Raw genomic sequence first — 27,530 nt, 5'->3', positions numbered from 1 at the left:
CCATCCTGTTTAACAATGCAACCCCCGTCTCCCTTAACACTCCCTTCCCAGCTTTCTATTTCTCCATAGCACTTATCACCATTTGGCACACCGTTTTGGTTGTCCATTTCTCCTTAAAGAGAATGTAAGCACCATGAAAGGATTTCTGTTGAGCTCATTGCTGTATTCCAGTGCCTCACACACAGTGGCTACTCGATACATATTTGTAGAATATGTTTGTCGCCCACCTTGTCCCAGTTACCACAGTCAGTTCACAGATCTGCCTCTACCAGCAGACTGGGCCCTCCCTAAGGGCAGGGACCACGTCTCCCTTGTTCACCTGCTTCTTCAACACCTTGGACAATAGCACCATGCCAAGATTCTCAGCAAATGTGGGGAATGAAGAAGTGAGTTGTTTTATTTCACCCCTCTCAACCTTTGGGATCTAGCAACTCCACGCTGCTTTAAGCACCCACCATGCTGGTTCATGCCTGTGTGTTTAAGCCTGGTGTATCCTTTGCCCAAATGTTCTTTTCTCCTGATAATTTCTTTTTTTTTTCGTCTAAGAGATTCAGCTTAGGTATCACCCCTTCTGGGAAGCCTTCTTTGGGCTCCAGCTACCCCTGGAGGCTTCCCTCCTCACAGAGTACTGTTTCACCATGTGGTAATTGCCTACTTAACGGCCTCTCTTCCCAATTACACTGTAAGGACAGGAATCCAGTCAAATACAACTGAGATCTCCACTCGCAGGGTCTGTACAGAACCTGCAGTATTTGAATAAAAAACGGAAGGAGAAAAAGTATCTGGTTTATTCAAGTTTCTGTGATCTCATTGAGAAACAAATCAGTCTAACAGAATTTTCTGTGATAATGGAGATACCCTATAGCTATGTTGCCCTCTCATGTGGCTATTTGAGCATTGAAATATGACTAGTGTGACTGGGAAACTGATTTAATCTTAAATTTATGTTTAAATAGCCACATGTGTCTAGTGGCTGCTGTACTGGACAGCACAAATGTAGACCAGTGGTTCTCAACTGGGGGCAATATTGCCCCCACAGGGGACATTTGTCAATGTCTGGAGATATTTTTAGTTATCACAATTGGGAAAGGGTGCTACTGGCATCTAGTGGCAGAAACCAGGGATGATGCTAAACATCCTACAACGCACAGAACAACCCCTCACAACAAAGGGGCCTAAAATGTCAATAGTGCCAAGGTTGAGAAACCCTTGTCTAAACCACCTATACCTGCCTTTGACAATGGCAGACCGTCAACTGCACACCAGGACCTGGGATTGGCCAGAGGTCCTAGACTGCTCTCAGGAGGACAGATGGGCCTAGAAGGCTTCAGGAAAGCCCCAAATCAGTCCCCATCAGTTAAACAACAGGCATTTACTAAGCCTATATATGCTAAGCCTTGTGCCAGTGCCAGGACAAGACAAAGCTAGAACCTATCTTCAGTGAGAGGCGGCCTGCTCTCCCTTCCATCCAAGCTTCTTCAAGGATCCTAGCAGAGGGGTAAGATTGGTGTAGGGAGCACCAAGGTCTTAGCAGTGACTTTTAAGTGCATTTGTGTCTCTGGCCCCACATGGTATCAGCTGCTTCCCTCGTCTTCGTAGGCAATGGCAATCCCTCGTCTTCCACTCACAGCTCCTTTCACTGGTGTCTGACCCAGGTGGGGCTGCAGCCCTTGCCAGCTCCGGGAACTAAGGAATGAGGCTGCAAAGGGAGGGAATTGAAGATGAGTGGGCAGAATCTGGGGGAAGAGTTCAGATGGGAGTGGAGACTTGGCACACTTACCTGCTGGGCTGCTCTCAGCCAGCTCCAGCTGGGGCCGCAGGGTCAGGGCTGAGCATCCAGAATCATTTGATGGCTTCCAGGAAGGTGGGGGTCGGAGCTCCCCGGTAATGAGTGACACATCTGGGGTGTCCCACAGTTCCGATTCAGGTGGGGGGAGGGGCACGTGGAAGGGAGAGCCTAGGAGGGAGAAAGATGATCCATACTGGCCCCTTGATTCCATGCCCCAAGTGTTTCTAGTTCAGGCAGTGCCCCACCCACCACTCACCAGGCAATAAATCTGCGTAGTGTGTGAGGTAAGGTGCCAGGCCTGGAGGTGGCCAGGCGGGGTTGCAAGCAGCCTCCAGCTCACATGGTGCCAATACAGGCCGAAAGAAGCTACCAGAAGGCCAGGGAGCTAGGGCACCAAGAGGACAGGCCAACAGCACAAAGACGTCCACCTCAGGGAAGTTGGCAAGCTTGGGAGGTGTGGGCCGCCCCAGAGCCAATACATAGCTACGTTTGCCAGCAACCTGAGTCAGGTTCCGCAAGTGTGCTAGTGCCTCACGGTGCCGGGCCACACCTAATGTCCCCACCAGCAGCCCCACTACTCGGGCATCTCTGGCCCTCTCTATCAGGTAGCGTCTACGTGCCCTTAGCCTCCCAGCCCGGGCACTTTCATCCTGAGTCCGCCCTGTGTCTGGGCAGCAGGAGGAGAAGGGCCGCCCTGGTGCCCAGCCCAAGAGCAGTCGGCTCAGGTCAGGGTCAAGGTCAGGGTCAGGGCTGGCCTCAGAGCCTCCTACATAGAAGGCACCATACTCTTCTAGACACCTTCCAGGAGCCAGGGGAAAGCGACGCCCAAAACGCTCCAGGAACTCAGACTCTGGATTGAGGGAGCCCCCTGGCAGGGGGAGGGCTGGGCTGGAGACAAGCAGGTCCAGGTACCGTGGGCGCAGGAGAGTGGCCAAGGCCTCTGGAAGAAGAAGGCAGTGTCAAGGTTGGGGCCTGGCAAAACAAGAGCCCTCTCATGCCCCAGAAGACTGAATGTGACCCAAAAGCAAAGGCTGGGGTCAAGCCCTTATTGAGAACAATTTGGGAATGTACTGAAATGGGGAAATTAAGGCACAAAGTAGTTGACCCACCCTTCATGCATGCACAGGCAAAACCCCTCACCCAGGGCATGGGCGCAGGCCGGCTCACTCAGCAGCACCACAGGCTCTGTGGGGTCTGGGTTCTGGGCCTCAAAGGCTTTGGCGCAGAGCTCTAGGACCACAGAACGCTGACCAAGGACGAAGGCAGTGGGCAGTGGGCGGGCTGGAGGGCTTAAGCAGGCAGGGCCAAAATGTACAAGGGCCTCAGCTCCCGCTTGCTCAGCACCCAGGACATCCACACAGCAACTGCAAGGGAGATACCATTAGTGAGAGGGGCTCTCGGCAGGAAGACAGTTGCTGTCCTCAATGGGAAATGTGGTCAATGAAGAAAATGATGTTATGAAAAGAAAAGGAGCTGTATCAGGAAAGCAGTCACCATCAAGGAGAAACGCGGCCACTGGGGGCGGACACTGTCACAGTAGGGGAAAAACAAGCCCAGGATCACCAGGCCTATCCTACACTCCATCCTTCAGCTCAAGTTCGCACCTGCCATAGGCCGTGTCCCCCAGAATGAACATCTTCGACTTCGTGCTCTCCTCCAGTCGTGCAGCCACGACCCCAGCATCTCCCAGTAGGCGGTCAGGGAACTGCAAGGCCACCTATAAGTATAAACTATGGAATCAGGAATGGCTTCTCCTTCACCGCGGGTCTCTTCAAGGAAAAACTTCTTGGAGTCCCTACACACTCTTCAAAGCCCTTCGTCCCAGAGGAGCACACCCCTACCATCTTCCTCACAAAATTACCCCAAGACCCCGATCCTTTGGGCGACCCATCCCCAGAGAGGTGAGCTACCACTCCTTAATTTGCCCTCACCCGTTGACACCCCAGGTCGCGGACAAATTCGACGACTCGTTCCAGCTCGTATACTCGGTCCAGATCCGCGAGAGGAGTGAGCAGCCCCGCGGCGCCCGCCTCCCGCTGCAGCGCCGCCTCTGCGGGACTGCTGAATGTAGACTCCATGATCTTGGGTGGCGAGAAGCAGCGGTGACCTCCTTCGGTCAGCTTCAGGCCTCACGTCCTCAAAAGGGACCCCCAATGCGTCAGTGAGTCGGTCCGCGCCTCCAAACTCGGGTTTCCCCGGTACACATGGGCCAACAGGAGAAATTACTTCCGGGTCTTTGAGGCGGGGCTGATAGAAATGTTACCAATCCTAAATCAGCACGGCTCCCGCCCTCCAATCCTTGCCAACAAACCTTGCCCACGGAGAACCAATGGTTGGCCTCAGAGTCCGAGGCCAATCAAAAGCGCCTCAGGAGGAGGCGCGAAGCCTTGTGGGAGTTGTAGTTCTGTCCCTCCTCTCCAGGAGCTGGGAGTTTACAGGTTCCGCCCACCCTCGGCCCTCAGAAACTTCAACTCCCTGAAAATAACTACTTCACTTTCAGTAGCTCCAACGTGTCCATGGTCGTTTCCTCATCTGCTGAATGGGGATTGTAGCAATAGTCTAATAGGATTGTTGGGGCAAAACAATTTAGATATAAAACCTTAAAAAGTAATCCTTTGCATATCCCATGCATTGAAAGCATTTGCTATTATCCTCACAGCAGTCTGTCAGCGAGGCAAACATTGAGCACTTGCTGTTCACCAGGCACTACATTCTTAGTTTATAGTCCTTAGACTAAGAACTGTCTCATTTTACAGGTGAGGAAAGTAAGGTTAAAAGAGGCTAACCACCTGTCTAATAAGATACAGCAAGTCAGTGGCACAATCAAACCCAGGTCTGATTCCAGAATCCGGGTTTTATTCCTCATTCTCTTAGCTTATATGTGCTACACTGGTCATGGAGGGGTGTGGGGGTGAGGGTGGGGGTGGGGGTGGGGGTGGGGAGGAAACACTTGGATATGTAGTAGAACAGGTCTAAGTGAGAAATCAAGAGTAAGGTGAGAAAGGTAGGGGAAGGGGGACAGAGTGAACTCAGATGATGGCACATGAAAGGCTGGCATGGAAAGAGATTGAGCGAGAATGAAGAATGGAGGATACAGAATTTGAGCAAAGGTTGGGAAAAGAACAGGGGAAGGAGACAAATGTGGGCACAACCAGTTCTATCACCCCTAAGGAGACTCAGGCTCACAGGCAGGATTGGGGAGAAGCCAGACCTGCTCATCAGATCTTACTGAGAACGCTGGGGCACCTGAGAGGCAGCCCGGGTAGAAAGGGAGGGAACCCTACAAAGGGAGACGAGCAGCAGCTGGGCAGGAGCTGTCCCTGGTCCTGACCAAGCCCTGACCACCGTGTGCTGGTCAGGTACCTAGAGGTGGGGGGTTACGTGTACACGGACAACACGAGGTCCTGCTTCCTCTTCCTCTGGGGTATACAATACCTCCTCCCGCACATGCACAGCCTCACTTTCTATACCTCTCCACTACGTGCAAGTTTGGGTGCTCCCATAACCCCACACCAGAATCCCATCCAGGAACTCAAAGCCACTCTCCAGTTCCTCCCTCCCAAATGGACCCAGCCGCACCTCACCTCCATCCCAAGGCCCCAAGTCCTCTACCTCAGAAGCCTCCTGTTCCCATCAGAAATGAAACTTCCTCCACGTAGCCTTCCTTCACTGTCCCATTCTCCCAGCTTGGCATGGTCGCTATGAACTAGATCGACCTTTGTTTAGACAGAACAAGGCAAGGCAGAACTAGGGGCCTAGTACTCAGCATTACTGATTAAATAAATGCATGCACTTATGAACATTGGGACTAATGTAATGGGGAGGTTGCTGATACCACTGCAATCCCCACCCCACCCCAAGGACAATGGCAGTATTCTGAATGGCTCCAGCCTAGGAGCAGCTTGCTCCAGCAGTGCCCCTTCCACCCTAGGAGCTAGAGGTTGGCCCCACTACTCCCTACCAAGGCCTGGATCCAAGCATCCTCCCATCTTTCCCCCAGGCCTTCTGGGGTCACCCAGTTAGGCGGTGGTGGAAGCAGAAAGGAAGCGGAGACAATAATGCAGTGAGGGTCCAGGTTTACTCTTTGGGGATGGGGGGGGTGACGAGGATGTGTGGGTGGGACAGGAGCGCCCCTCAGTAGTCAGCTGTATAATCTGTGCCATGTAGCCCCCGGCACAGCAGTGTAAACTCCTTCACCATCTCCTTCACCCGCCTCTTGTTCACTCGCTCACTACAGGAGAGAAGGGAGCGCAGGTTAGCACCATCCACCACTACCTCCTTCTCCTCCAGACCTGAGCCCAGGCCCCACCAGCTCTGCTCACCGAAGGATCTGCTGGCTGAAGGTGTCCTTCTGTTCAGGGCTGAGGCGGGCAGAAGGAAAACCAGGTGGCTGCAGTGCCTCCTTGATCCACATGCTCAGAAGGCTGAAGCAGTGTTTGTTCAGAGCAAACAGGATGTCAGCAAAGCAGTCCATGAGGCTGCGGGAGGCCTGGCCCCCAATGGCCTGAGGAAGACGGGTTCTCAGCACACCAGAGCCTTGCCCCTTCTGCAGCAAGGGTGCTGAGCCACGACCCCTCCGCCTCAGCTACACTGCACATGGCAAGTGACAGCTGCTTTTTGAGAGCCAGCTGATCCTCACAGCAACCCTGACAACTTCCAGCCATTTAAATGAGGAAGAAACAGAATCAAAGAGCTTAGAAACCAAAGGCTCAAGACTCCCAGAAGGTGCAGCTGCTTCAGCAGTGAGGGTCACTGCACCCCCATCAAGCCCCCCACCGCTCCATCTCACCTCCAGTACTGCTATGAGCAGCATACGGCCGTCCTCCTGTACTACCTTCCCCACGGGTTCTACTTCCCCACATCGAGGCAGTAGCTCTGTCTGCAGAGGATGGAGAGGCCAGTCAGTCCCAGCTCCTTCCCCCCTCACCCCGGAGACAAAGCCTGCACACCACACCCCTACCCTCTGGAGTCCTGGGCAGAGTAGGACTGGGTGTAGGGGTGGTGGGTGTTCAGGGGTCAGCATGGGACTCACAAAGAAGCCACAGGAGGCCTTGACAGTAGGTGCCTCAGGGAACTTGAGGGCCAGCACAGCTGTAGGAGAGGCAGAGGCAGATCAGATAGGGCCTAAGGATCTTCCCGAGGAGGCCCCAGGCCCACCTGTCCACCTGGCCCCACTTACCACACTGGAACACAGTTTTGACATCCAACCGTTCACACAGGAACAAATCTGGCTTCCGCTTCAGAGCCTGTAGGAGGTGGAGCTGGTAAGCCCAGCTCCAGCCAGTTCCAAGGACTATCCCCCCCCACTCATCTGCCACCTCAGGCCCCAACTTTACACACCACAGGTAGAGGCTGCCAAAACCAGCTACCAGCCATGTCTGGGGGACCCGACCGCCCCAGCGCTCAGTAGGCCAGGAGAGAAGTAGCTCAGGGATACTATGTACATGTATGTGTACACGAATGCATAGGTGTATATGAGAGGTTGGGAGGGGTCATAATGCAGAAAGCTCGGTTCCCAAGTCACTCCCTGAGCCAACACCTCACCCTCTCCCCTCCCTCAGGGCCAGACCTCCTGCAGGCTGTCACCAGCAGTGACTTCACTTCGATTCACAGAGGCAGTTGAGGCCCCCTGTATTTATTAACAGAGCAGCAGGAAGAAGAGATGGCAGCTGGATGTGGAACACAGTCCAACAGCCCCTTCCCGCGTCCTGCGTGCATTCCTCAGACACCCTCCAGATCAGGAAGAGGAAAAGTAGGGTAGGAGCCTTGGAGCCACGGCCCCGCCTTTCACCCAGGGTACTCTGTGTCAGGCCCTTGGCAGTCATACCCAGCCCAGGAGCCACATTGCCATTTGGGGGGAACAGATGGAGTACGGGGGGCAGACAGCCCACCCCAAGCGGTACCAGGACATGACTGGCACATCTTCAGGTCACAGGAGATGCTCTGCACAGCTCCAGCAGTCATTAAACACGGCTGTTTCCCAGCAGCACCCCAGCGCATACCAAATAGACCCCTAACCCTCCAGCCCTCACATACCTTCCACTCCACCATGTTAACTCACGTGCAAACACCCCCAACATGCAACCTCACTTGAAACGCCCTATTTACCCTCAAACGCACTTCTATCACATCTTTTACACTCTCTCTCCCACATTTGCAACACACTCTCACTTCATAGTCACAGCCCCAAAACTCCCCACATCCCGACACCATGTCCATACCCACACCCTCAATCTATCCAGGCCTCCAGCACACGTACTCGCCCATCCACAAGTACACACTCAAAGACCCTCACCCCTAAGGTACACCCTCGCACATACCTCCACACACGCCCAGAACTTACTCCGTCCCCCCACGCCTCTCACCCTGTCCCCTAACTAAAGTGTAAGTTCCAAGAGAGTAAGAACTGTGCATGCTTTTGCTCACCGTTATACCCTCGGCACCTCGCAGAGTACCAAGCATGTATTACATACTCAGTAAATACTTGTGGAATGATTAAGCAAATAAATGTATTATTCACTTTAACCCACAGGACCCCCAAAGCACAGGAACCCCCTAACACAGAGCACTCCCGTCATACTAATCCCACATTCCCACAACTCAACACATGTATCTTCCAAAATAGACACACCCTAATACAGACATACCAATACCACAATATATACTCCTATCCCCCATAACACACATTTCCACAGCCCAACACGCACACGCCTCCAACACACAGCAACATTCAAACTCCATCATCGATGCCTAACACACAGCAACATAAAGCACGGATCCACGCACCTGTGCACACTTCAGCTACACGTGCACCCAACACCCAATACACATACTACTTAACAGCAGTTACGTGATTTCTGTTCCCTTCCCAAACCAAACTCAAAACATACAAAGTAAGGTCCAACACACTTGAACACACACCAAACACAACCCCACTTCCCAGCAGCAACGCAGCCTGTCCAACAGCCCAACTATGGGCTCCCCGCAGCACATTCATCTCAGCCCTCCCTTCAGAGCTCCTCCCAGCCTACCTCTCCAGAGCAGGCTGGGGCACTGAGGCAGGGAGTTCCCGGCAGGAGCACGGGAAGCCCAGGCCCTTCACCTCCAGTCTTACCCCTGCACTTCTAGGACACTCCAGCCACACAGGAGCTGCTGGGAATGGTCACCACCCTGCGCCCCCCACCCCCACCAGGCCAGCCCAGCTCCCTCCCTTCAGGATTAGCCTCTCCCTGGTCTTTGGAGAAGACTGAGCTAGTTGAGGCAAAGGGGCTCTAAAGGAGGATGTTGGGTTGTCAACTTCCACGGAAACAGATGAAGAAACTCTATTCAACTGAACAGAAAAAAAATTTGTCAACAGAAAGCTAAAAATAGGCTTAAATTGAATTTCAACATAAGAGAAAGAGAAAGAGAGAGAACAGAACGTGAATGAATAAAACTAAAACACACCTGTGCCAGGAGTTGCATAAATGAATCAACAATATCAGGATGATCCCTGGGCCCTAAAATATAATAAAGATGGAACTTAAGAAAAAATTATACAAACAGCAACTCAACCTCATATAGTTATGTGGGACTGAGAGCCTGCAGGGAGACAGCATGGGGGCACATGAGCAGCAGGAAGCAAGATAAAGAAACAAAACATACAAAAACCATGAACGGGGAGAAGCCCAACAGAAAGAGACGGCAAAGTGAAGGACGGGCCTGCCCCAGCTCCCTCCCAAGGGGCCTTCCACCTACTCCCCACTCCTCCTCAGGTCAATCCCCCAAGGGATCCTTTGGGGTTTGACCCCTGCTGGATTCCACATAGCTGAAGAAACAGCCCCCACACTCTTGTAGCCTCCGGCAGACTAGGGTGGCCCTACATTGCTTCCTAGCGGATACCTCCCCGTCACTATCCATCGAGGAGTTGGGCAGGGCTGGTGGGAGTTTGGTTCTTGTACCCCCTTTGGAGGCCTGGCTCAAAGCCCTGAAATGGCCACGGGCCACGGGCCATTTCAGGGCCTGAGAAGGTGCCCTTCTTCACTTCGATGGCCTTAGGGCTCTTGGTCTGGCCAAAGAAAGGAACCTATTGGGTCCACTTAAACCAGAGGACTCCTTCTTGGATAGGACAGTGGCCAATATGCTATGAGGCTGGCCAGGCAAACCACTGGCAGGGCCTAGGGAAGGAAACTGCACCCTGAGGCCAAAACGGAAAGCCCACCCAGCAAAGCCCCTCCACATGGACACGGACCCAGCAGAGAACCAAGCTCAGGGCTGAGGACCAGCTCCCATCAGGACACACGAAGAAAGAGGGAAACCAGTCAATGTGTCACCCCATGGTGCAGGGGGAGGGCAGAGCCTGAGGAAGGAATGGCCACACTGGGACAGCATCCAGGTAAGGGGGCCATCCTGTCCAGCGAGACAACCAACAAGCCCAACAAACAGGACGTTGGACACGACTCTGCCTCCAATTCTGATGACGCCTGTGGCAAGGGCAAGGCTTGCGCCAGAGCTCCTGCCCGGGCCACTCCACTCTCGGGAGAAGGCACTGCCGGAATATCTGCCTGAGACACCACTAAGGAGCTGTGTGATCTTGCGCAAGCCACAAACGCTCAGTTTCCCACTGTAAAACAGATCATCGTCTCTTCCCCGCTTCCTTCTCCAGGCTATGCGGAGCCACTGATAAAGCCCGTCCCTTTCACATCTGAGCCCCAAGTTACTCAGGTCTGGGAAGGTGAGGCCCAATGTGCCCCATGCCTGGGTCCCACTGCAGACAGCAGGTTCGACATTCAACAGCCACCCTGCTAGCAGTGGGAAGAAAGGTTCCAAGGGCAGGGAGCCCTCATCCTCCTTTCTTCAACAGCGTCTGGTGCCTGCTCTAGGCTGGCCTCGCTTTGGGCACTGGGGATGCCTAAGAGAGATCCAGCCCTGCCCTTGAGGGGCTTAGTCTAGGGAGAGAGACAGACAGGAAAGCTGAATTTAGTGTAATCAGTGCTGTATCAGCAATGCGTACATGATGCAGTGTGGGCACAAAGGTAGAAGCACCTGATTCTGCCTCCGGGAAGCTTCTGGGGAATGGTGCATGGGTAAGTCATGAAGGAGTGAGCGCTCACCCAGCAAAGGGCACAGGGCATTCCAGTCAGAGGAGCAAGACACAGGGATCAAATGGGACACGGGAAGGGAAACGTCAGTGTGGCTGGACGGCTGGAGTCACGGGGACGCTGGCAGGAGAGGACACCGAGAGGTATGCAGGAGCTCCATCATGTGCGGGGGAGCGGGGCAATAACCCGAGGACAATAGGGGAGGAATGAAAGGGTTTTAAGCCAGGGAGGGAAAATGTTCAGCTTTGTGTTTTATAAAGAACATTACAGATTCAGGGTGCAGAATGGATCGGACAGAAGGGCAGATGCAGGAAAACCAGTCAGAAAATTGTTGAGGCAATCCAGACACCGTACACTGAGACTGCGGCCATGGGGGCAGGGGAAGTGGGCAGACTGAGGGACAATCAGGAGCCAGGACCACCAGGACTGGTCCCCACCTGGATCTGAGGAGTGGGAGAAGTGGAGCTGAGCATCACCATGCCTGGGTGCTGGCTCAGGTGTCTCCCCACTTTGGACCTACCCAGAGCCCATCAGAGCAGAGACCAGCGTCTTGGGACTGGACACTGCAGACATAAGCACAGAGCACTCCAGCTCCACCTGAGACCCCGGGTGAGCCTCAAACCTGCAACCACGAATCCAGGCAAGACTCAGAAGGCTGGCTGAGCAGTGCTATTTCATTTCCGAGTTAGAAGCCCTGGGTTAGACAGCAAGGGAAGCCTGGAGGCCTTGGCTCCCAACTTTCTCAGGCAAAGGGCCACAGTGAATAGGGGGCTGGGACCACAGCCAAAGGCTTTTGGCATGGAAAGGAATAAACCTCGATGCAGGGAAAGCAATCAGCACTCCTGAGTACTTCGTGAGCAAAAACCACAAGTCATGGGTCCAAAAGATGCTCCTTTAATGTCTATAACAATCCTATCAAGTATAAGAAATCTCCATTTCACAGATATGGAAACGAAGGCTCCACAAAGGTAAGTGACTTGCCCAAGGTCACACAACTAGTTGGTGGTGATGAGCTTAGAATCTAGGTGGACCTGACTTCAAAACCCGTGCTCTTTCCACTTTTCATTATACCCCAAAGAAAAGGAGCCAGCCTGGTACCCCAAGTCCCTCAGAGCTTCTGGCTCCACCTTCCCCGACATCCAGACTGGCCCTGAGCCCAGCAGGCCAGTAGCAGACATCATTCACTCTCTTATCCACTTCCACCTAAGGTGTCAACTATTTGTAAGGTGACAATTATGCTGTGCTTTATCTCATAAGTTTCCCATCAAGTCCCATGTGCAACTCAGGGGACGGAGAACAGAGTGGGCAGCTTTGGCTCCCCGGTCAGAGCAGCAGAGGCAGTGGCAGTGGCAGCAGCAGCAGAGACCCTGGTCAGGACCTACCTTGCTGGAAGAGAGTGAGTGTGACGGAGGTGACGAGCAGGAAGAGGGCCTCGATTGGGGGAAAGTGGGCAGGCTCATGAGCAAAGATGTGGACCAGCTACAACAAAGCAGGGGATGCTGGTCAGCGGAGGCCCCGTCTCACCGGGACAGGCCAGCATCCCTGGGATGCAGGTGAGGACCCTGCCAGGGCAGCCACCCACCCCCTCCACCCACCTCCCCCTCCCTGAGTCCCATCTCTGACTAGGATGAAATCTAGAATGCTGCTGTCCGGGTCAGGAGGCCCACCTGCCGAGTGAGGTCAAGCGCAGAGGCCTGGGGGATGGTGCTGTACATCCGACCCAGCATCTCACACAGCTGGGGCACCATGGGGGCAAAGTCATCCAGCAGCGTCTTAACAGACTTCTCGAAGATAGCGCATACCGCCTGGGAAAGAAAGCAAAGGGGCCCACGAAACAAAACAATATTGTGTTATAATCCTCAAATTAACTAAGAGACTAGATCTTAATTATTCTAACAATGTTGTATTATAATCATCAAATTAGCTAAGAGACGAGATCTTAATTATTCTAACCACTAAGAAGAAATGATAATTATGTGACATGATAGAGGTACTAATTATCACTATAATGGCAACCATATTATAATATATAAATGTAGCAAATAAACATGCTGTACACCTTAAATTTACAAAACGTTATATGTCAAATGTATTTAAGGTGAAAAAAAGAAAGCAAAGGGGCCTGGTCAGCAAGTCACGAACAGCTGGAACACAACTGAGGCCTCGGAGAGAGGCCTAAGAAGGGGCCCTGGCCTGGTTCTGTGAATCAAGGAAAGTAAACAAGTCTGGCCCTTACCCTGCAAGGCAGGAAGCAGAAAGGCCCTTCTCAGAGGGGCACAGGATGGAACTCTGTAACTCAACTCTTGCTACTTACATCTCTACCATTTCCTCTCAGGGAGCAGCCCTGAACTGAAAAGAGACCCAAGGCAATGCAAGTCTCTGCTGTGAAAGTGGGTCCCTGACTGTCACTCAGCCCCAACATCACACAGTCCTCTGGTCGAGAGCTTCTTGTGATACTGGGGAGTTCTGAATGTCTTCCCAGAAGACTCCCTGGATGGACGGGACAGAATCCATCTCCTTTGCCTCCTCCACACCATCACAGGCTTAACCGGAGCAGCCACACCTTCCTCCTTGCTCACCTCTGAGCAAAGTCACCATGGGGCAAACAGCAAGGGTCGGGGCTCACCTCCACCACCTGGGCATCATTCAGCCATTTGCTCAGCACCTTCTGGATAAGCTGGAAGACCTGCTGCAGCACCACCACCACCTGGAGACACAGGATGAAGATGCCCCCACCACCACTGTCACCCACCCGAGAAGGACCTGGTAGTAGGAAGTAGACCAGGAGTTCAAACCTATCACCCCAGACTGCACATCGAGGATCCTCTCAGAAGAAGCCTCAAACTGCACAGCGGGGATATTATGAGTGCTTCATAATATTATTAAAACTTCGTAACTTTTAAAAAATCACTCCCTATCAATTTCTGCTCAGTAAAACTCTTCGTGCCAAAAGCCTATGGGCTAGCCCCCGGAAGTGGAGGTGCTGTCTCACCTAGGCAGGCTTAAGGTAGACAGCCCCAAGCGATGTGCAAACCTGGGCAGCTTATGAAGGAGCAGAGAGCAGACTGAGGTCCTGGGGGTGAGGGAAGGCAGGGTGACGCCTACCATAGAAGTAGAAGGGGCTCTGCGGGGGAGGTGTGGTCTGGAGCCAAAAGGAGACCTGGGGTGGGGAGTTGAGCAGAGGAGCCAGGATACTGTGGCTTCCTTTTGTCCAGGAGAAACACTGGAGCAGGTACTGGTTAACAATGACCAAAGCAGTCCCTCACATGTATACAAAATGTCAGTATGCAAAATACTTTCACTCAAGACCACACCTACAGTTCCATGAGGTGAGCAAGCCAATAGACTGATGTTCACAGTTTTGAACGGGAAGCTGAGGCCCGCCCCAGACCAAGCAGCTTGTAAGGGGCCCCCCCCCCCGCTCCTGTGCCCGAGCTGAGCACAGCACTGTCACCTGCTGTTCACAGGTATTTCCTCTAGACTGGGAGCAACTTGAGGGTAAGAACTAGTACATGGGAACATGTAAGCATCACTTAGGGGTTGGAGGATAATGTCAGTGTCCTCCATGGGCGGAAGAACCACAGTGACGTCACCCCAGTTGGGCTGGGGCCAAAGACACCAGCACCCACAGGGTGAGACAATGCTGTCACTCCCTACCCGGTGAGGGGCGACAGTCAGCTCGTTCACAGGGTGAGGACCTGACGCACAACGTCCCAGGGAACGATGACAATATTGCCCACAGAGTTGGGGGTGACAATGACACTCCCACAGGGTTGGGGGCTGGGGTCAACGGCAATGACAACATCACCCACGGGATTGGGTCCCTGTGGCACTGGCAGCTTCCGGAGCTCAGAGCCTTCGTGATCATCCTCATGATGACTGACATCCAGCGTGGTGAAGAGGTTGGAGAGAAGCCCCAAGATGTGAACAATGGCCAGCTTGTTGGAGGGATTAGGCTGTGGGGTGTAACGAACCAAGTTCTGGATCGCCCAGCCCAGCTGGGCCCCGTGGGCCCAGCCTGACTGCCAGCTCCAACCCCAACCCTCAGCAGCCACAGCTCACACAAAGGGACACCCCTGTCCTGCTCCTCCCTGGAGACAGACAGACAGACAGTCAGACACATATACCCCTACCACCCGCCCTAGAGTCCCACCCCTGCTCTCTCCTGGGGAGAGACACACACCCCCACCCACCCGCCCTGGCTCACTCACGATCTCCTCGGCTAGCTTCTCCAGCTGCTGGATGTAGGGCGAGATGAGCGAGTGCAGGTTCTTAAGGATCTCCTCCACCTGCAGGGCTGACAGCAGGAAGCCCAGTGCCTGCATCAGCCACATGCACTGGCTCGTCTGTGGGACACAACACGGAGGTCAGTCCTGGACCTATCTGGTTGTGGTGCGAAGGCTGAACCGACTGGGTAAGCTTCCAGGAACAGAGAACAGGGGACAAGGCAGAAGACAGAATTTCTGTGGGTTCCTCCAATATCCCCAAGGAGCCCCCAAGAAACTTGTGCGCTCACCTTGTGGATCTGTTTCATCAGCACGTCCTGGGGATACAAAGGTGGAGTAGGGATCAGAGCAGTGCCGATTGCGCCTGCGGCCCAGCTCCACCCGGGCCCCTGCGCACCTGGGAGACGGCCACGATGTTGGCAGCGTAGGGCGGCAGGTCGTACTTGCACTCTCGGCAGATCTTCTTGAGGGTGGACACAGAAGAGACGGAGAGCTCCGGGTTGCCGAGGGCATGCAGTACGAGGGGCAGGACGCTGTTGATCATGACGGGGTGGTCAGCCAGCCATTCAGACAGAGCTCCTGGAGGAAGAGGGGAGAGGGAGGACCTTTGAGGCAGGCCATGTCCCTGCAAGGCAGGCAGAGCTCCTGTCCCGGACAGGGTCACGTTGCAGCCCTGGTATAGATCACCGCTCATTCAGAGGGCTGAAGAGGCAAATATGCTTGCACACGATCCAACATGCTCATTACAGCTGAGAAGCAGGAAAGAGTTGCTCGTTAGAGGCCCAACACTGGCACTGACTTAGCTTCACCAAATCGCAGCTCAATACACTATAGGAAGGACCCCTAGACGTGCAGAAGGACCCCTAGACAGCCAGCTGGCTGCAACGCTGACTGCATGTGTGGGCACGTGTGTCTCTCCCACTCTGGATAGGCCCCCGCAGGCGGGCTGTGGCTGGGTGCCGGTGGCTCTGGGAACGTGCTCGTGGGTGTGTGCCAGGCCTCACCAATCGTGAACATGACAGTGTCCGCCAGCTGCACGTTGCTGATGCTGATCCGAGGGATGAGGCCAATGAGCCCAGGCACCACGTCAGAATAGTTAACATCGATGGTCTCTGCGATGGATTGGAAGCCATAGAGCAGGGCCTCTGTGTGCTGGGGAGAGAGGGTGCCACTGGCTTGGCTGAGGAGGCTGTGACAGGTCTGGGAGGGCTGAGGGAACCGGGCTTGGAAGGTACCTGCCAGGAGTAGGGCTCCTCTGAGCTGGTGAGCAAACGGCCCAGCTTGTCATAGAGGTTGCTGAGCAGCTCGGCCCCCAGCATCTCGTAGACATACATGAGCGTGTCTGAGATGTCCACCCTGAGAAGCAGATGAAGGCCTTATGCACTGCCAGGGTCCAGACTCCTGCCCCCAAGCCCAGGAACCCACCCTGTACCCCATAACCCTGTAAAAGTTCCTAGAGAATAGAGGAAAGAGCCCCAGGATTCAGGAAGTCTGGCCTTGGGCCCCTCCTCTTACTGCCTTCATTATTTCAGGACTCCATTTAGAGCTAAGGTTGGCCTGCTAGCATCACCTGTAAATTCGGAACTGCTCCTTCTCGTCTGAGGACCAGAATCCATATTCCTCATCAGAAGGGAACTGGGCCTTGTGCAGAAGCACATCCACCAGCTGGAAGTAGACCGGCCGGTACACCTGCTGGTACACAGCCTGTTTCTCCGCCTCAAAGGACAGAATGTCATCCTGCGAGAGCCAGGCAAGAGTGTGAGCCACCTCACCGGCAGCCACAGAAGCCCACGACCCACCGTCTTCCATCATGAACCCCTCCTACTGCAGGTCACACAGACACACCTGCAGCGTGTACCAGAAGGTGAGGGTCAGGGAGCTGGTGGTTTCATTGACAGGATAGTGGCCAGGTATGCCCGTGCAGAACATGATCATGTTGACAAGGGCCAGGAAGCTCTGCCAGTGCTCCACCTGGTCCAGCAGGGCCCTGGAGGGAGGGGAGACAGTCAGGTCATGCCGCCTCCCCCAAGAGGGCTCCATAACGCCACCTCCTAGAGGGCCCTGCAACCCCCCCCAGCTGCCCCACTCCTCACCGGGAGTGGTTCTCGCCCAGGGCCACAGCAATGCGACAGATGCCATGGGAGGTCTCCATGTCCCCACTCTGCACTGCCTGTCGCAGTTGATCCTGCAGTCCCAGCACCAGCGGGATGAGTTTCAGGAGTGTGTTCACATACCTGGGGGCAAGAGAAGAGGACACCCGTCAGAGCTGCCTGCCCATCGCTCCCCATCTGTGAAAGAAAAGTACATTCTCCCTGTCTTCCATCAAAGACCCCCTCCCCACATCAAATCCAAAGCAAAACAGAGGTCAGGGCCTACAGGGCAGCTCCGACGCTGCCATGTTAGGAAGAACCTTAGGTCAGAGACCTCCAAGAGAACTCTGGAAAGGAAGTGCGAGGTCAGTGTTATGGGGTGAATTGTGTCTTCCAATTGGACTTAGAGTTGATGCTGGAAGGGGTTAAGACTTTTGGGGAGGTAGGGATGAGGTGAATGTATTTTGAATGTGGGAAGGACATAAATTTGGGGGAGGCAGATGGCAGACTGATATGGGTTGAATTGTGTCCCCAGTGGGTTGGATCATGGGCTTCTGTGGCTGCCGGTGAGGTAGTTAACACTTCCCCGGTTCTCTCAGGATGACATTCGGTCCTTCGAGGCAAAAAAGTTATGGTGAAGTCTTAACCTCTAGTTCCTCAGAAGGTGACCTTATTTGGAAATAGAGTCATTGCAGATAAGGTCACAGAGTGGGGAGACCCCTAAAACAATATGACTGATGTCTCTATAAGAAGATATCCATGTAAAGACAGAGTCCTCCAGGGAGAAAGACATGTGACAACAAAGGTGGAGATTGGAGTTATACAGCTACATGCCAAGGAACACCAAAGATTGCCAGCAAACCACCAGAAGTAGGAGGAGGCCAACAGGTTTCAGGGGAGCTGACACCTTGACTTCAGACCTCTAGCCCCCATAACTGTGAGACAATTAATTTCTGTTGTTTAAAGATAACCAGTGTGTGGTCCTCATTGTAGCAGCTCTAGGAAAGTAACAGAGATAGTGTTCAAGGAGCTCGAACAAATACAGGAGACAGAAGAGTTAACACAGACTCAGGAGCCCTGGTAAAGACTTTAGAAGGCAGCAACAGCTCCTAAGAGTATCAATCCCAGCCTCCACTCTACCTCCTACACCGAATCCTAACTCCTAGGTACTCTGGGGGCAGTAGGAAGGGAAAGTAGGTAATGAACTTAGAGAGAGCTAACAGGCAAAATGGACAGGACCTGATGACTGACTGGACGTGAGGATGGGAAAGAGTCAGGGACAACTCTCAGGTTACTGGCTAAACAACTAGGTAGATAGTGGGGTTACTTACTGAGACCTTGGCGGGGGGAGGCGGACAGTAACAAATTTAATGGGAGGCTGGAAGGTTCAGTGTTAGGCACATTGAATCAGAGGTACCTGGTGAGATATGCAGGTAGAAGTGTCCAGAGAGTTGGAAATAAAAATCTGAAGCCCAACAGAGAGACATAGATTTTGGAGTCAACAGTGAACAGCTGGTAATTGAAGTTATAGGAGTAGATGAGAATTGCGCAGGCAGAAAGTGTCGAGTGAGAGAAAAGAAGAGGGTCCCGGTCAGAGCCCTGAAGCACAACGACCCCTAAAGGAAGCGGACTACACCCAGGAGACAGAGAGAAGGCGAGCTCTATCCCACTGTCCCCTCCTTAGTAGCCTGCTCTGTGGAGATCAGACTAAGAGGAAGTGATACTCTCAGGGGGGGTCAGATGCTTGGGACCCCTCTGCTGTCAATCATAGTGTCCCCATAGCAATCTATGGAGAGGTGGGTGGAGTACTGAGGGTCCAAAAGGAGTTCTATCCGGACCTGCCCCAACCAGGTTGCTAGGCAGGTAGCCTCCTAACCTTCGGGGTGAGATGAGGAGGACAGGCCAGAGGCAAACAACCCAAGATGCTGGCCTTCTCCACATTCCCATTCTGGCGAGACAAGGCATCCATACCAGGATATCCCTAGCCCAGAGACGGCCCCAGAGGGCGCAGCCTGGACACAGCTGAGAGGGTGTCAGTCTCATGCCCTGACACGGGCTGTACCACCAGACAATGGGCACCTTCAGGCCAGACTCTGGCACAGAGAGCAGGGGCAGGGCCAAGGCCATGACCCTCAAGCTCCCCACGGGTTGAGACGGGGGCAGGAGGTAGTGCCCTATCCCCACTGTATTCCAAAGCTCCCTCACACCTGCCAAAGTTCATGTACACAGTAGGTCCTCAGTGAAGGTTCTTAATTGTCTTATCCGAAACTCATAAGATAAATCAAGGACAATATAGCTCAGAAGGGCTCAGAGTAGCACCCAAGGTCATCCAGCAACTTAGAGACAGGTCCCAGGCAGGCCCCTTATACTGCTGTAGGTCTGCTTCTCTTTCAAAGTCCAACCTGAATTTCCTCAAAGGATCTATACAGACCCCTGCCCATCTCAAGTCCTAACTGATGGGAGCCCCCAAGAGCCCGTCTAATTCACCTTCTCTCTTCCCTCAGTCCCCAGTGAAAAGCTTTTCCAAAATAAAAACATATTATAGGAGAAAAAAAAAACCATTTCGGAGGAGAGAGGGCCAAGCAAGCAGAACAGCCGTGGAGGAGTGGGAAAAGGGGGAGTTGAGTACAAGCTTTGCCAAGGGGAGGGCCGAAGTCAGGACGCGTGGGTAACGCAGGAGTCAAAACCACTGAAGATGACTTTCTCAAGCCAAAGCGAGGAAACTAAACTACACAGAGCAAGGCCCAAACTCTGACTCCAGGCTGGGTGCAGCCCACCCATGGGGGAACTCTAGCATAGATTTCCTACCACCTGGGCACCTGAGACTTGTGAGGAGATAGGAGACCAGGCTTGAGGCACCCCAAGAAGTTTCTAGGTTTGAGGGAGGGAGATAAGAGAGGATGTCTTTAGGGTGATAGCTGAGACTGGGTTCAAGAGGGTTGATTCCCATTGGCCAACTTGAGCTGCTGGGACTCCTTGGCTGCCACTCACACTGAGCTCAGCCCAGACCTGCAATTAGAGCTCTAGGAGCAGAGCTGAGAAAATGGGGAGAGTTGCTAAGCAACAAAGGGAGCTGCAGCCAATGGGCGCTCAGGAGGCTGTGGGTTCCCTCACTGGCTTCTTGCTCGCTCATTCGTTCAGAGGAGAAGAGGCATCAATTACCTACCAAAGCCCTGGAGACTGGCTGGGCGGGTAAACCTGGGTGTATCCAAGGACACCCCACATCACCCATGCACTAGCCCTAGACAATTCCCCTCAGCCATTAACTGTCTGAGCCCAGCCAGCACCTGAGATGTGGGTTGCCAAGAAAAGCCTTGACCTGGGACTTGGTACCTACCTTAAGTTGGAAAACCTGGGAAACCAGGGCAAAGGCATACTAACTGCCAATGTAATAGTGATATGAAATAACAGCACTGCCATTTATGGAGTGCACAGGAGCCATGCTGAACCTCTCACAGACATCCGCGTATGTATCCTCGTACCGAAATATTCATTATAGAATAGCAGGGGCAGGCCCTAGGCGCATTATCCTATTCAAACCACTAAAACTCTCTGAGGGCGATATGATCACACCCAATTTACTGATGAGGAAACTGAGGCTTAACAGTGGCTTACCCAAGGTCTCAGATCTAGTAAGTGGACCATCTGGAATTCAAACTCTGATGTGATCAATGCCAAGGCTAGAGATCATTAACCACTCCCCAGTGCTGTCTCTTTCGATGTTTTCCCCCCTCTGACTCTCCAAGGGTTCTCAAAGCCATGTCTCTGAAATGTGTCAGGCCTCCAGTCTTGCCCTGGCCAATCCAACTTATACCAAAAATTCATCATTTTCTCTGCCTAAAATCCTTTAATATCTTTACATCATCCTCAAGATGAAGACCAAAATCTCCAGCATGGCCAACAAGGTCCTACTTGGCCTACAACCGGCCCTTAAATGCTGCTGTCTAATCTCACCCACTCGCAGGCTCTCTCACACCCTTCCCTTGCTCAGGCTCCTTCGTCTCTCGGAAATGTCCTCGCCATATCCATCACCCCAGCCTAGCTCAGTTGTCACCTCCTCTGGGAAGCCTTTCACAACCCACAGATTGGGTTAAATGCCTCCTCTGGGCCCTTATAGCCCTGCTCTCTCCATTAGAATAGTCACCATGTTGACTGTACTTGTCCACTCGTGCATCTACGAGGTTATGAGCTCCTGGCTTGCAGAAGTCAACCCATTCACCTTTATGCTCTTCGTACTCAGCACAGGGCCCGACACACAAACAGGTGCTCAACAAATGTTTGCTGAACCAACCCCTCACTACACTCACCTTCTTTCGGGTCCTTGAACGTACCAGGGTGCTGCCCACCACAGGCCTTTGCACCTGCTGTCGCTCTTGGAGCCTGCAACACTCCCTCCTCCCCCAACCTTTCCCACGCCCGCTCACACCCCTCACCACTCAGGCAACTCCTACTTTTCAGCCGTTCAAAAAACACTGAATGCTACCAAGTGCTGCCAGGCACAAAGTGACAAAACAAAATGATGGAGTGCCTGCCGTCACCGAGCTGAGAGACTAATGGGGAGACATACATTAATTTATAATGAAACCGTCTTATGGGCTAAGAAGGAAAAACACTGGAAACTCTGAGATAAAATAAAAGAGAAGACCAAACTTAGTTTTAAAAATCATTGAGGATGTGAAATTTAAACTGAGGCAAAGTACACGTACAAGTGCATGTAATGGTTCCAAGCCTGAAAGGAGCATGGAACATTCAAGGAACTGAAAAGACTGTGAGAGTGAAGAAAGCAAGGAACACGGCACGAGGTGAGGCTGGCTATGCCATATTGTGTAGCATCTCTGTGGATCACATTAAGGATTCTGAACTTTATCCTAAGAGCAGTGAGAAGCCACTGAAGGGTTCTGAGCAGAAAGGAAAGGTTAGACACTCACTTTCAAAAGATCACTCTGGTTGCTGGGTAGACAATGGAGGGTACAAGAGTGAAAACCAGGGGACTGGTGAGAGAGCTCTGGGGAAAGTAATCTGGGGAGCAATGATGGCAGCTTGGACTAGAGTGGTGGCAATGGAAACGGAAAGGAAAAATAGATTTGCAATATGGTCAGGAGCAGAACAGCCAGAACTTGGTGCCTGACTGGCTGAGAGAAAGAGAAGAGTCAAATATTTTAACTGACTAACTCACTGGACGGTTGGTTTAATGTCTGTCTCCCTCTCTGATCCGTAAGGACAGGACCATGTCTTTTCTGGTTCCTTGCTGTATGTCCAGCACAGGACCAGGTACACAGTAGGCTCTCAGTGTTTACTACACAGATGGATGAGTGCACAGGGGTCTGGCCACGCAGACTGTCCCTCTCTGGGAAGGTAGGGACCAGCTCACCTCTGGGCATCCGGCTGTGAGATGGCGTTGACGATGGCCTCCACGCTGCTGTCGAAGAGCTCGGAGTCCTGCAGGGCCGTGAAGGCAGCCTGAATGAGCGCCTCGCAGTCCTGCAGTGGCACCTCCAGCTGAACCCAGCTGGAAAAGCACTTGAGCACCTTCTGACGTACACAGCTGGGTGAGCTGGGCTGCTGGAGCAGCTGCTCCAGCAACGGGAAGACAGCCCCACACTCCACAGCCAGGCTGGTCCGCACCAGGCCTTTGCGATACTGGGGCAGGCGGCTGGTCTGAAATTCCTCAGGCAGCACTGTCAGCAGCTCCAGCAGAGCCAGACAGCGGCCCTGGCCATCCACTGGCGAGTCCTCAGCCTGGAAGAGCCGTACCATATCTGCCACAGCACATGGCCAAGCGTCAGGCATCATGCTGAGAGCCAGTGAGGCCAGCGCCACACACAGCCGTGTGAGCACAATCTTGGAACCACTGGCGAAGCGGGTGATCTGAGTGAAGAGCTGTGCCTTTAGACTTTCGTACTGATCGGTGGGGATGTCACTCCAGTAGCGAGAGATCTTGATGTGCAGGGCACTGGCCCCAAAGTACTGGATCTCAGGCACCTTGTCGGGCTGCAGTAGCTGCCAGCTGAAGTGCCAGGCCTGTGGGGAGACCTGGGCCTGCATCAGCCACTTCTGAGCCAGGTTCTTGTTCTCAATGTTGGGGTCGTAGTAGAGCTGGTGCAGCGCCTGCAGGACAGCACAGGCCTGAGCAGATGCTGGCCACTTTGGACCCTGCCCGAGCCCAGAAACGGGGGCATGACTTGGTCCTGCAAGACTGCTCTCTCTTTCTGACTGGAGGGCCGAGCAGGAAGGGAGAGCTGAGGGCTCTGCAGTTTCATGAGCCTGGGGTCCTGCCAATATCTTAAGAACCTGAACTTGGCCCATGCTCTACCATATTCTCTTCTCCTTATAGCAAAACGTTATGGGTTCAAAGAGTGAATCTCCACAAGAAAGCAAATAATAATATTATTATTATTAATTTAAAACAGAGAAGGCTGAGCTCGCCAAAGGGGAGGGGGCACTTGAGGTAAAGGACGAGGCCCAGGTGGAAGGAATGGTTCCACAGGAATGAAGCTAAGCCCGAGAAAAGCATGGAAGAGCCTGAGGGGGACCCCCCCCCCCGACCCTCCCAGACACAGCTGCTCCCATCAACTCCAAAAGCTCCATTCAGCTCCCCCAGGATCATCACTAGGTCACTCCAGATGCTGGCACCAAAGCCAGTGTGAAATCTGAGCAGGACTAAGACTTTGCCAGGCAGCCTACGACAGAGACATTCTGGAGAGAAGGATGAGAACACCCCTCAGAGAGCGCACGTAAGGGTCCAAAAAGTTGGTCCAGAGAAGTCTTGATCTTCAGCCCTGGCAAATGAGAGCCTGGAGCTCTCAACTAGCTGAATCCCCAGGGTCCCAATTCCACTGCGACCTCACACAGTAAGAAAACAGAGGTTTAACTCCCCGGTTGCACATGGAACGGTGCACCACCATGCCAACACTGCCCAGCCCCAGGCGGTGGAAGAGTGAGGCCAGGACTCTGACTCCCTAAGCAGTCTCCATCCAAGTAGGCTTAGGCCATATCTGTCCCCTGATGGCCAGTTATGGTCATTGTCCTTGTTTGGTCCCTTGGGGATGCAGAGGCAGGCAGAGAACAGAAGCAGAAGGGATGTATCCTCACCATTTGGTATGGCAAACAGGGCTCAAGAATAACAAATGAATATCTGCAACCATTGCCAATTTTGCAGCAAGGTAGCCCCATCTCACCATTCATGGGTGGCGGGGTGCTTGGGGGGGATGCATTTCTACATTTCAGGCCTCTGCAGGTAAAACCCAGAAGAGAACAACCAGAAAAGCAGTTTTCAAAAACGATTGCAGTGGGGGAGTCTGGGGGTTCCATGGCAGGAAGCCATGTGGGCAGGTGAGTAGGAAAGAACCCCGAGACTGCCAGCAGGACCAGGTCCCTTGGGCCCAGCACAAAACAAAGGGGGCCAGCCCTACTCCTGCCTGCCCAGGGCTGGTCTGGCCTCCATCCAATAAAGGAAGGACCTTTCTCCAAGAAAGAGTGAAAACACAATCCAGATTGTTTTAGTCCCAGACTATTTTCTGAGACCCTTGGCTCAACAAAACATGTCCAGGATGGGTCAGCATCAGTATGGTTCCTGGGGACTAAGCTGCAGGTCTCCTGGGCTCCTGGTTTCTTACTGCACTGCTCATGCAGTTCTCACGGAGCTGGAGAATAGCCAGTCTGGCTGGAGGTCTAAGCCATCAGCACTCTGGAGAGACCATCCCAAGACCCTAGAGTATCTATCCCCAGAGGACCAATGTCTAAGGAAAGCCATAAATAGCCCATTAGAAATTGTAACACTGCTTTCCTGCCTGCCCAGAGAGACAGCAAATGCCAGGTGTCCTGGGGGCACCATCCCAGCGGGCACTCAGCCCAGGCCTGGGCCTTGGCATCAGTGTCAGTCCCCAGAACTTCTGCTCTGTCACTAGAGTGCCCACCCCAGGGCCCTCGTACCTTCTCCACGTTCTCCACAGTGAAGTCCAGGGCTGGTGCTTCTCCAGCCCCAGCAGCCCCCCGCTGCTCCTCCCGCCGCTCCATCTTTGCTTCTTCCCCAGCAGGGAGGTGGACCCTGACCTGTTTCCTGCCCCAGCCCCTTGGCTGCTGGCCGCCTGCTAGACCCCGGCTTGGGTGCCCAGGGAGTGGTGGGGTGACAGAGGACCCAGGGCGGGCATGGCTGCCGAGGTCTCCCCACCTCGGCTGGGAGTGGGGGACTTGCCAGAAAGCAAAAGGGGTGCTCTTAGGAGGAGACCCAATGAGGGGGACTCAGGAGGAAGCCGTCAGTGAGTTCTCAGGGGGGTCTCCTAGTGGTAGGTCACGGCTCTGTTCCCAGAATCTGCGAGGAGGGAGTCATAAGGGAGGGAGGCCTATGGGGGAAACCGAGCCCCTGGCCCGAGAGGGGTCACAGGGTCGATGGCCTGTACCCACAACACCCTCGTCTGAGTGAGCTCCTGGGTCCTATAAGGAGGTCACGGGGGTGGGAGGTCACGGGGGAGAGAGCCCTTCGCGGGTTACGGAGGCGTTCCAACGAAGCGCGGGGGTGCAGCTGCGACAGTCTGGGGCGAAGAGTCCGTAATGTTGAGGGGTTGTGGCAGGTCCCCTCCGCTCGGCCTGGCCCGCGCTCTGCTCACCGCCCGGCTCTGGCCCCGCTACAGCCTCTGCCTCCGCCCCAGTGACTGACAGACGAGCCGGCCCGGCGGGGATGGGGAGGGGACCTCAGCAAGGCGCGGGCTGCCCCGAGCGCCTGTCACCGGCAAAGCCGACTCAGACGCCGTCCCTCCCCTACGCCTACCCTGGCCCGGCCCGGCACAGCCCGGCACTGCCCAGCGGAACTGCGCGGAAACTCATTCCGGGTCTTCGGTCCTGTCCTCGCGCCAGCCGGCGCGACCCCGAGCAGGCGATGGAGCGGCGTGCCGCTCGAGGCCTTTGCCGAGCCGAGGTCCCGCCGCTGCGCACCCTGGGAAATATAGTCCGTTGCGCCTAGCGGGGGTGGGGGGCGGCGCCTTGCGACTGAGACCGGAGCACGTGGGCTGGTGACCCGCGGAGCCCCGCAAGTCCCAGGCTCACTGAGACATTCCCAGTCAAACCGTCGGGAGGAGCTGCAGAGCAGCTCCCTAAGAGTGTGTGACTCCCGAGGGGCGGGTGGATGGAGGTGGGAGCCCAGACAGGCTCCCACCTGGAGATAAGGTGTGTGTGTGTTGGGGGAGTGAAGTAAGTGTGTGTGGGGGGAGGGGGCATAGCACTCTAGTGCTCCGCTGTGGGTACATCCTGGGGGCCGTCTGGGAAGAAGGCGTCAGCACCACTGAGAAGAAAGGGGGCTTGGCGCGCCTCAGGAATCAAAAAGGACGGCTCTCAGAATCACCCACTGAGCAACCGGGAAACCGCATACCATGGACAGTGCTCGGAGAATTCCATAAGTTTCTTGGAAGCAACTTCTCTTTACGAGTAATTAGAATAAGAATAGCTCACACTTAAGTGCTAGGAACAATACTTTGCATACCTTAGGTTCAATTCTCTCCACAGTTCTGAGGTGGGTATTTTTATTCACCATTTTTAGATGAGGAAACTGAGGTTGGGGAAAGTTGAGCTTATCTTGTTCCTGGACACTCAACTAGGGTAGCAGAGAGCAGCCACAGATCTGGTCGGCGGCAGACCCCAGCAGCCCCTTTCTGGTGCCCGTCCACTTATCCTTTTATCAACTCTTGCCAGCTACCCCAAAGGGGGCGGGGGTGGGGGTGGGGAAACATCTAAAGGGAAAGGACCTCTGTACTTGTGCTCAGTGGAGGAAGCCGGCGTTGGCAATAGCTGCTGAGGCCTGAGAAGGTGGATACAGGCTTCCCTGAGGAGGAGAAACTTGATCTGAGCTTGAAGAATGGAGAAACTGGGGCGGACGGGGACTCGATTAGCTTATAAGCAAAGTCCAGTGGGAATTCAGTCACTCAAGAAATCTTTCTCAAAGTGAAGTACAGCTAGTAATTTGTGTTCAGGCTAAGGGGATAAAATGTATGTGGGGTGAGGAAGGGGGAGGGGATGAGTAACAGGTGAGGTTGGAAAAACAAGTTGGGAGCCGTAAACTCTTGAAGGAGTTTAGACTTTATCCTAAGTGCAATATGAGACCATGATGGGGATTCAAGTGAGCACTGATGACTGGATTTGCATTTTAGAAAAGTCTACTTGTTGTATGTAGGCTAAATTGAAGGAGGAAAGAGTAGAAGCAGGGGAGATTTGGAAGGAGGAAACAGGAAGCCACAAAAAAGTAACTGATTCCAAGTGGGTGCTTAGAGCTGTGAAATGACCTGGCCCTGATAATTAACAGATTTTACTGTGGGAGGTGGCGGACGACGGGGAGGGTTAAGGCTCTTAGGCCATG

At 53.8% G+C, this 27,530-nt stretch overlaps 2 protein-coding genes across 4 annotated transcripts; both read right to left on the bottom strand.

Annotated features, from left to right (window-relative positions):
* Positions 1-770: 770 nt before the first annotated feature.
* On the bottom strand, positions 771-4,549 carry DPH2 (diphthamide biosynthesis 2). 2 transcript variants are annotated; one of them, XM_033115357.1, is made up of 6 exons: positions 3,721-4,549; positions 3,394-3,506; positions 2,930-3,153; positions 2,046-2,729; positions 1,781-1,957; positions 771-1,699 (listed from the first exon to the last, which is right to left on the bottom strand). In XM_033115357.1, the coding sequence occupies exons 1-6, from the start codon at positions 3,865-3,867 to the stop codon at positions 1,575-1,577; spliced, it is 1,470 nt and encodes a 489-aa protein (XP_032971248.1). In that variant the 5' UTR covers positions 3,868-4,549; the 3' UTR covers positions 771-1,574. The 2 variants fall into 2 exon arrangements, with proteins under 2 accessions (XP_032971248.1, XP_032971249.1); XM_033115358.1 differs by lacking the exons at positions 2,930-3,153; positions 3,721-4,549 and having other exon boundaries at positions 3,394-3,472.
* Positions 4,550-5,853: 1,304 nt separating this feature from the next.
* IPO13 (importin 13) lies at positions 5,854-26,062 on the bottom strand. Of its 2 annotated transcripts, XM_033114687.1 has the most exons (20): positions 25,118-26,061; positions 22,557-23,293; positions 17,189-17,329; positions 16,941-17,082; positions 16,666-16,832; positions 16,331-16,451; positions 16,100-16,247; positions 15,493-15,674; positions 15,386-15,412; positions 15,081-15,215; positions 14,682-14,825; positions 13,496-13,576; positions 12,537-12,674; positions 12,252-12,348; positions 9,236-9,288; positions 6,969-7,035; positions 6,822-6,880; positions 6,579-6,668; positions 6,112-6,293; positions 5,854-6,020 (listed from the first exon to the last, which is right to left on the bottom strand). In XM_033114687.1, exons 1-20 carry the CDS (start codon positions 25,199-25,201, stop codon positions 5,924-5,926), a joined length of 2,892 nt encoding a protein of 963 aa, XP_032970578.1. In that variant the 5' UTR covers positions 25,202-26,061; the 3' UTR covers positions 5,854-5,923. The 2 variants fall into 2 exon arrangements, 1 of the variants encoding a protein (XP_032970578.1); XR_004423883.1 differs by lacking the exons at positions 5,854-6,020; positions 6,112-6,293; positions 9,236-9,288 and having other exon boundaries at positions 6,587-6,668; positions 25,118-26,062.
* Between the last annotated feature and the right edge of the window lie 1,468 nt (positions 26,063-27,530).

The sequence above is a fragment of the Rhinolophus ferrumequinum genome, chromosome 9 (genome assembly GCF_004115265.2).
Source record: "Rhinolophus ferrumequinum isolate MPI-CBG mRhiFer1 chromosome 9, mRhiFer1_v1.p, whole genome shotgun sequence".
Classification (NCBI taxonomy): domain Eukaryota; kingdom Metazoa; phylum Chordata; class Mammalia; order Chiroptera; family Rhinolophidae; genus Rhinolophus; species Rhinolophus ferrumequinum.
The sequence above is the reverse complement of the archived record's forward strand: the minus strand, read 5'-3'. Positions and strand labels throughout refer to the sequence as shown.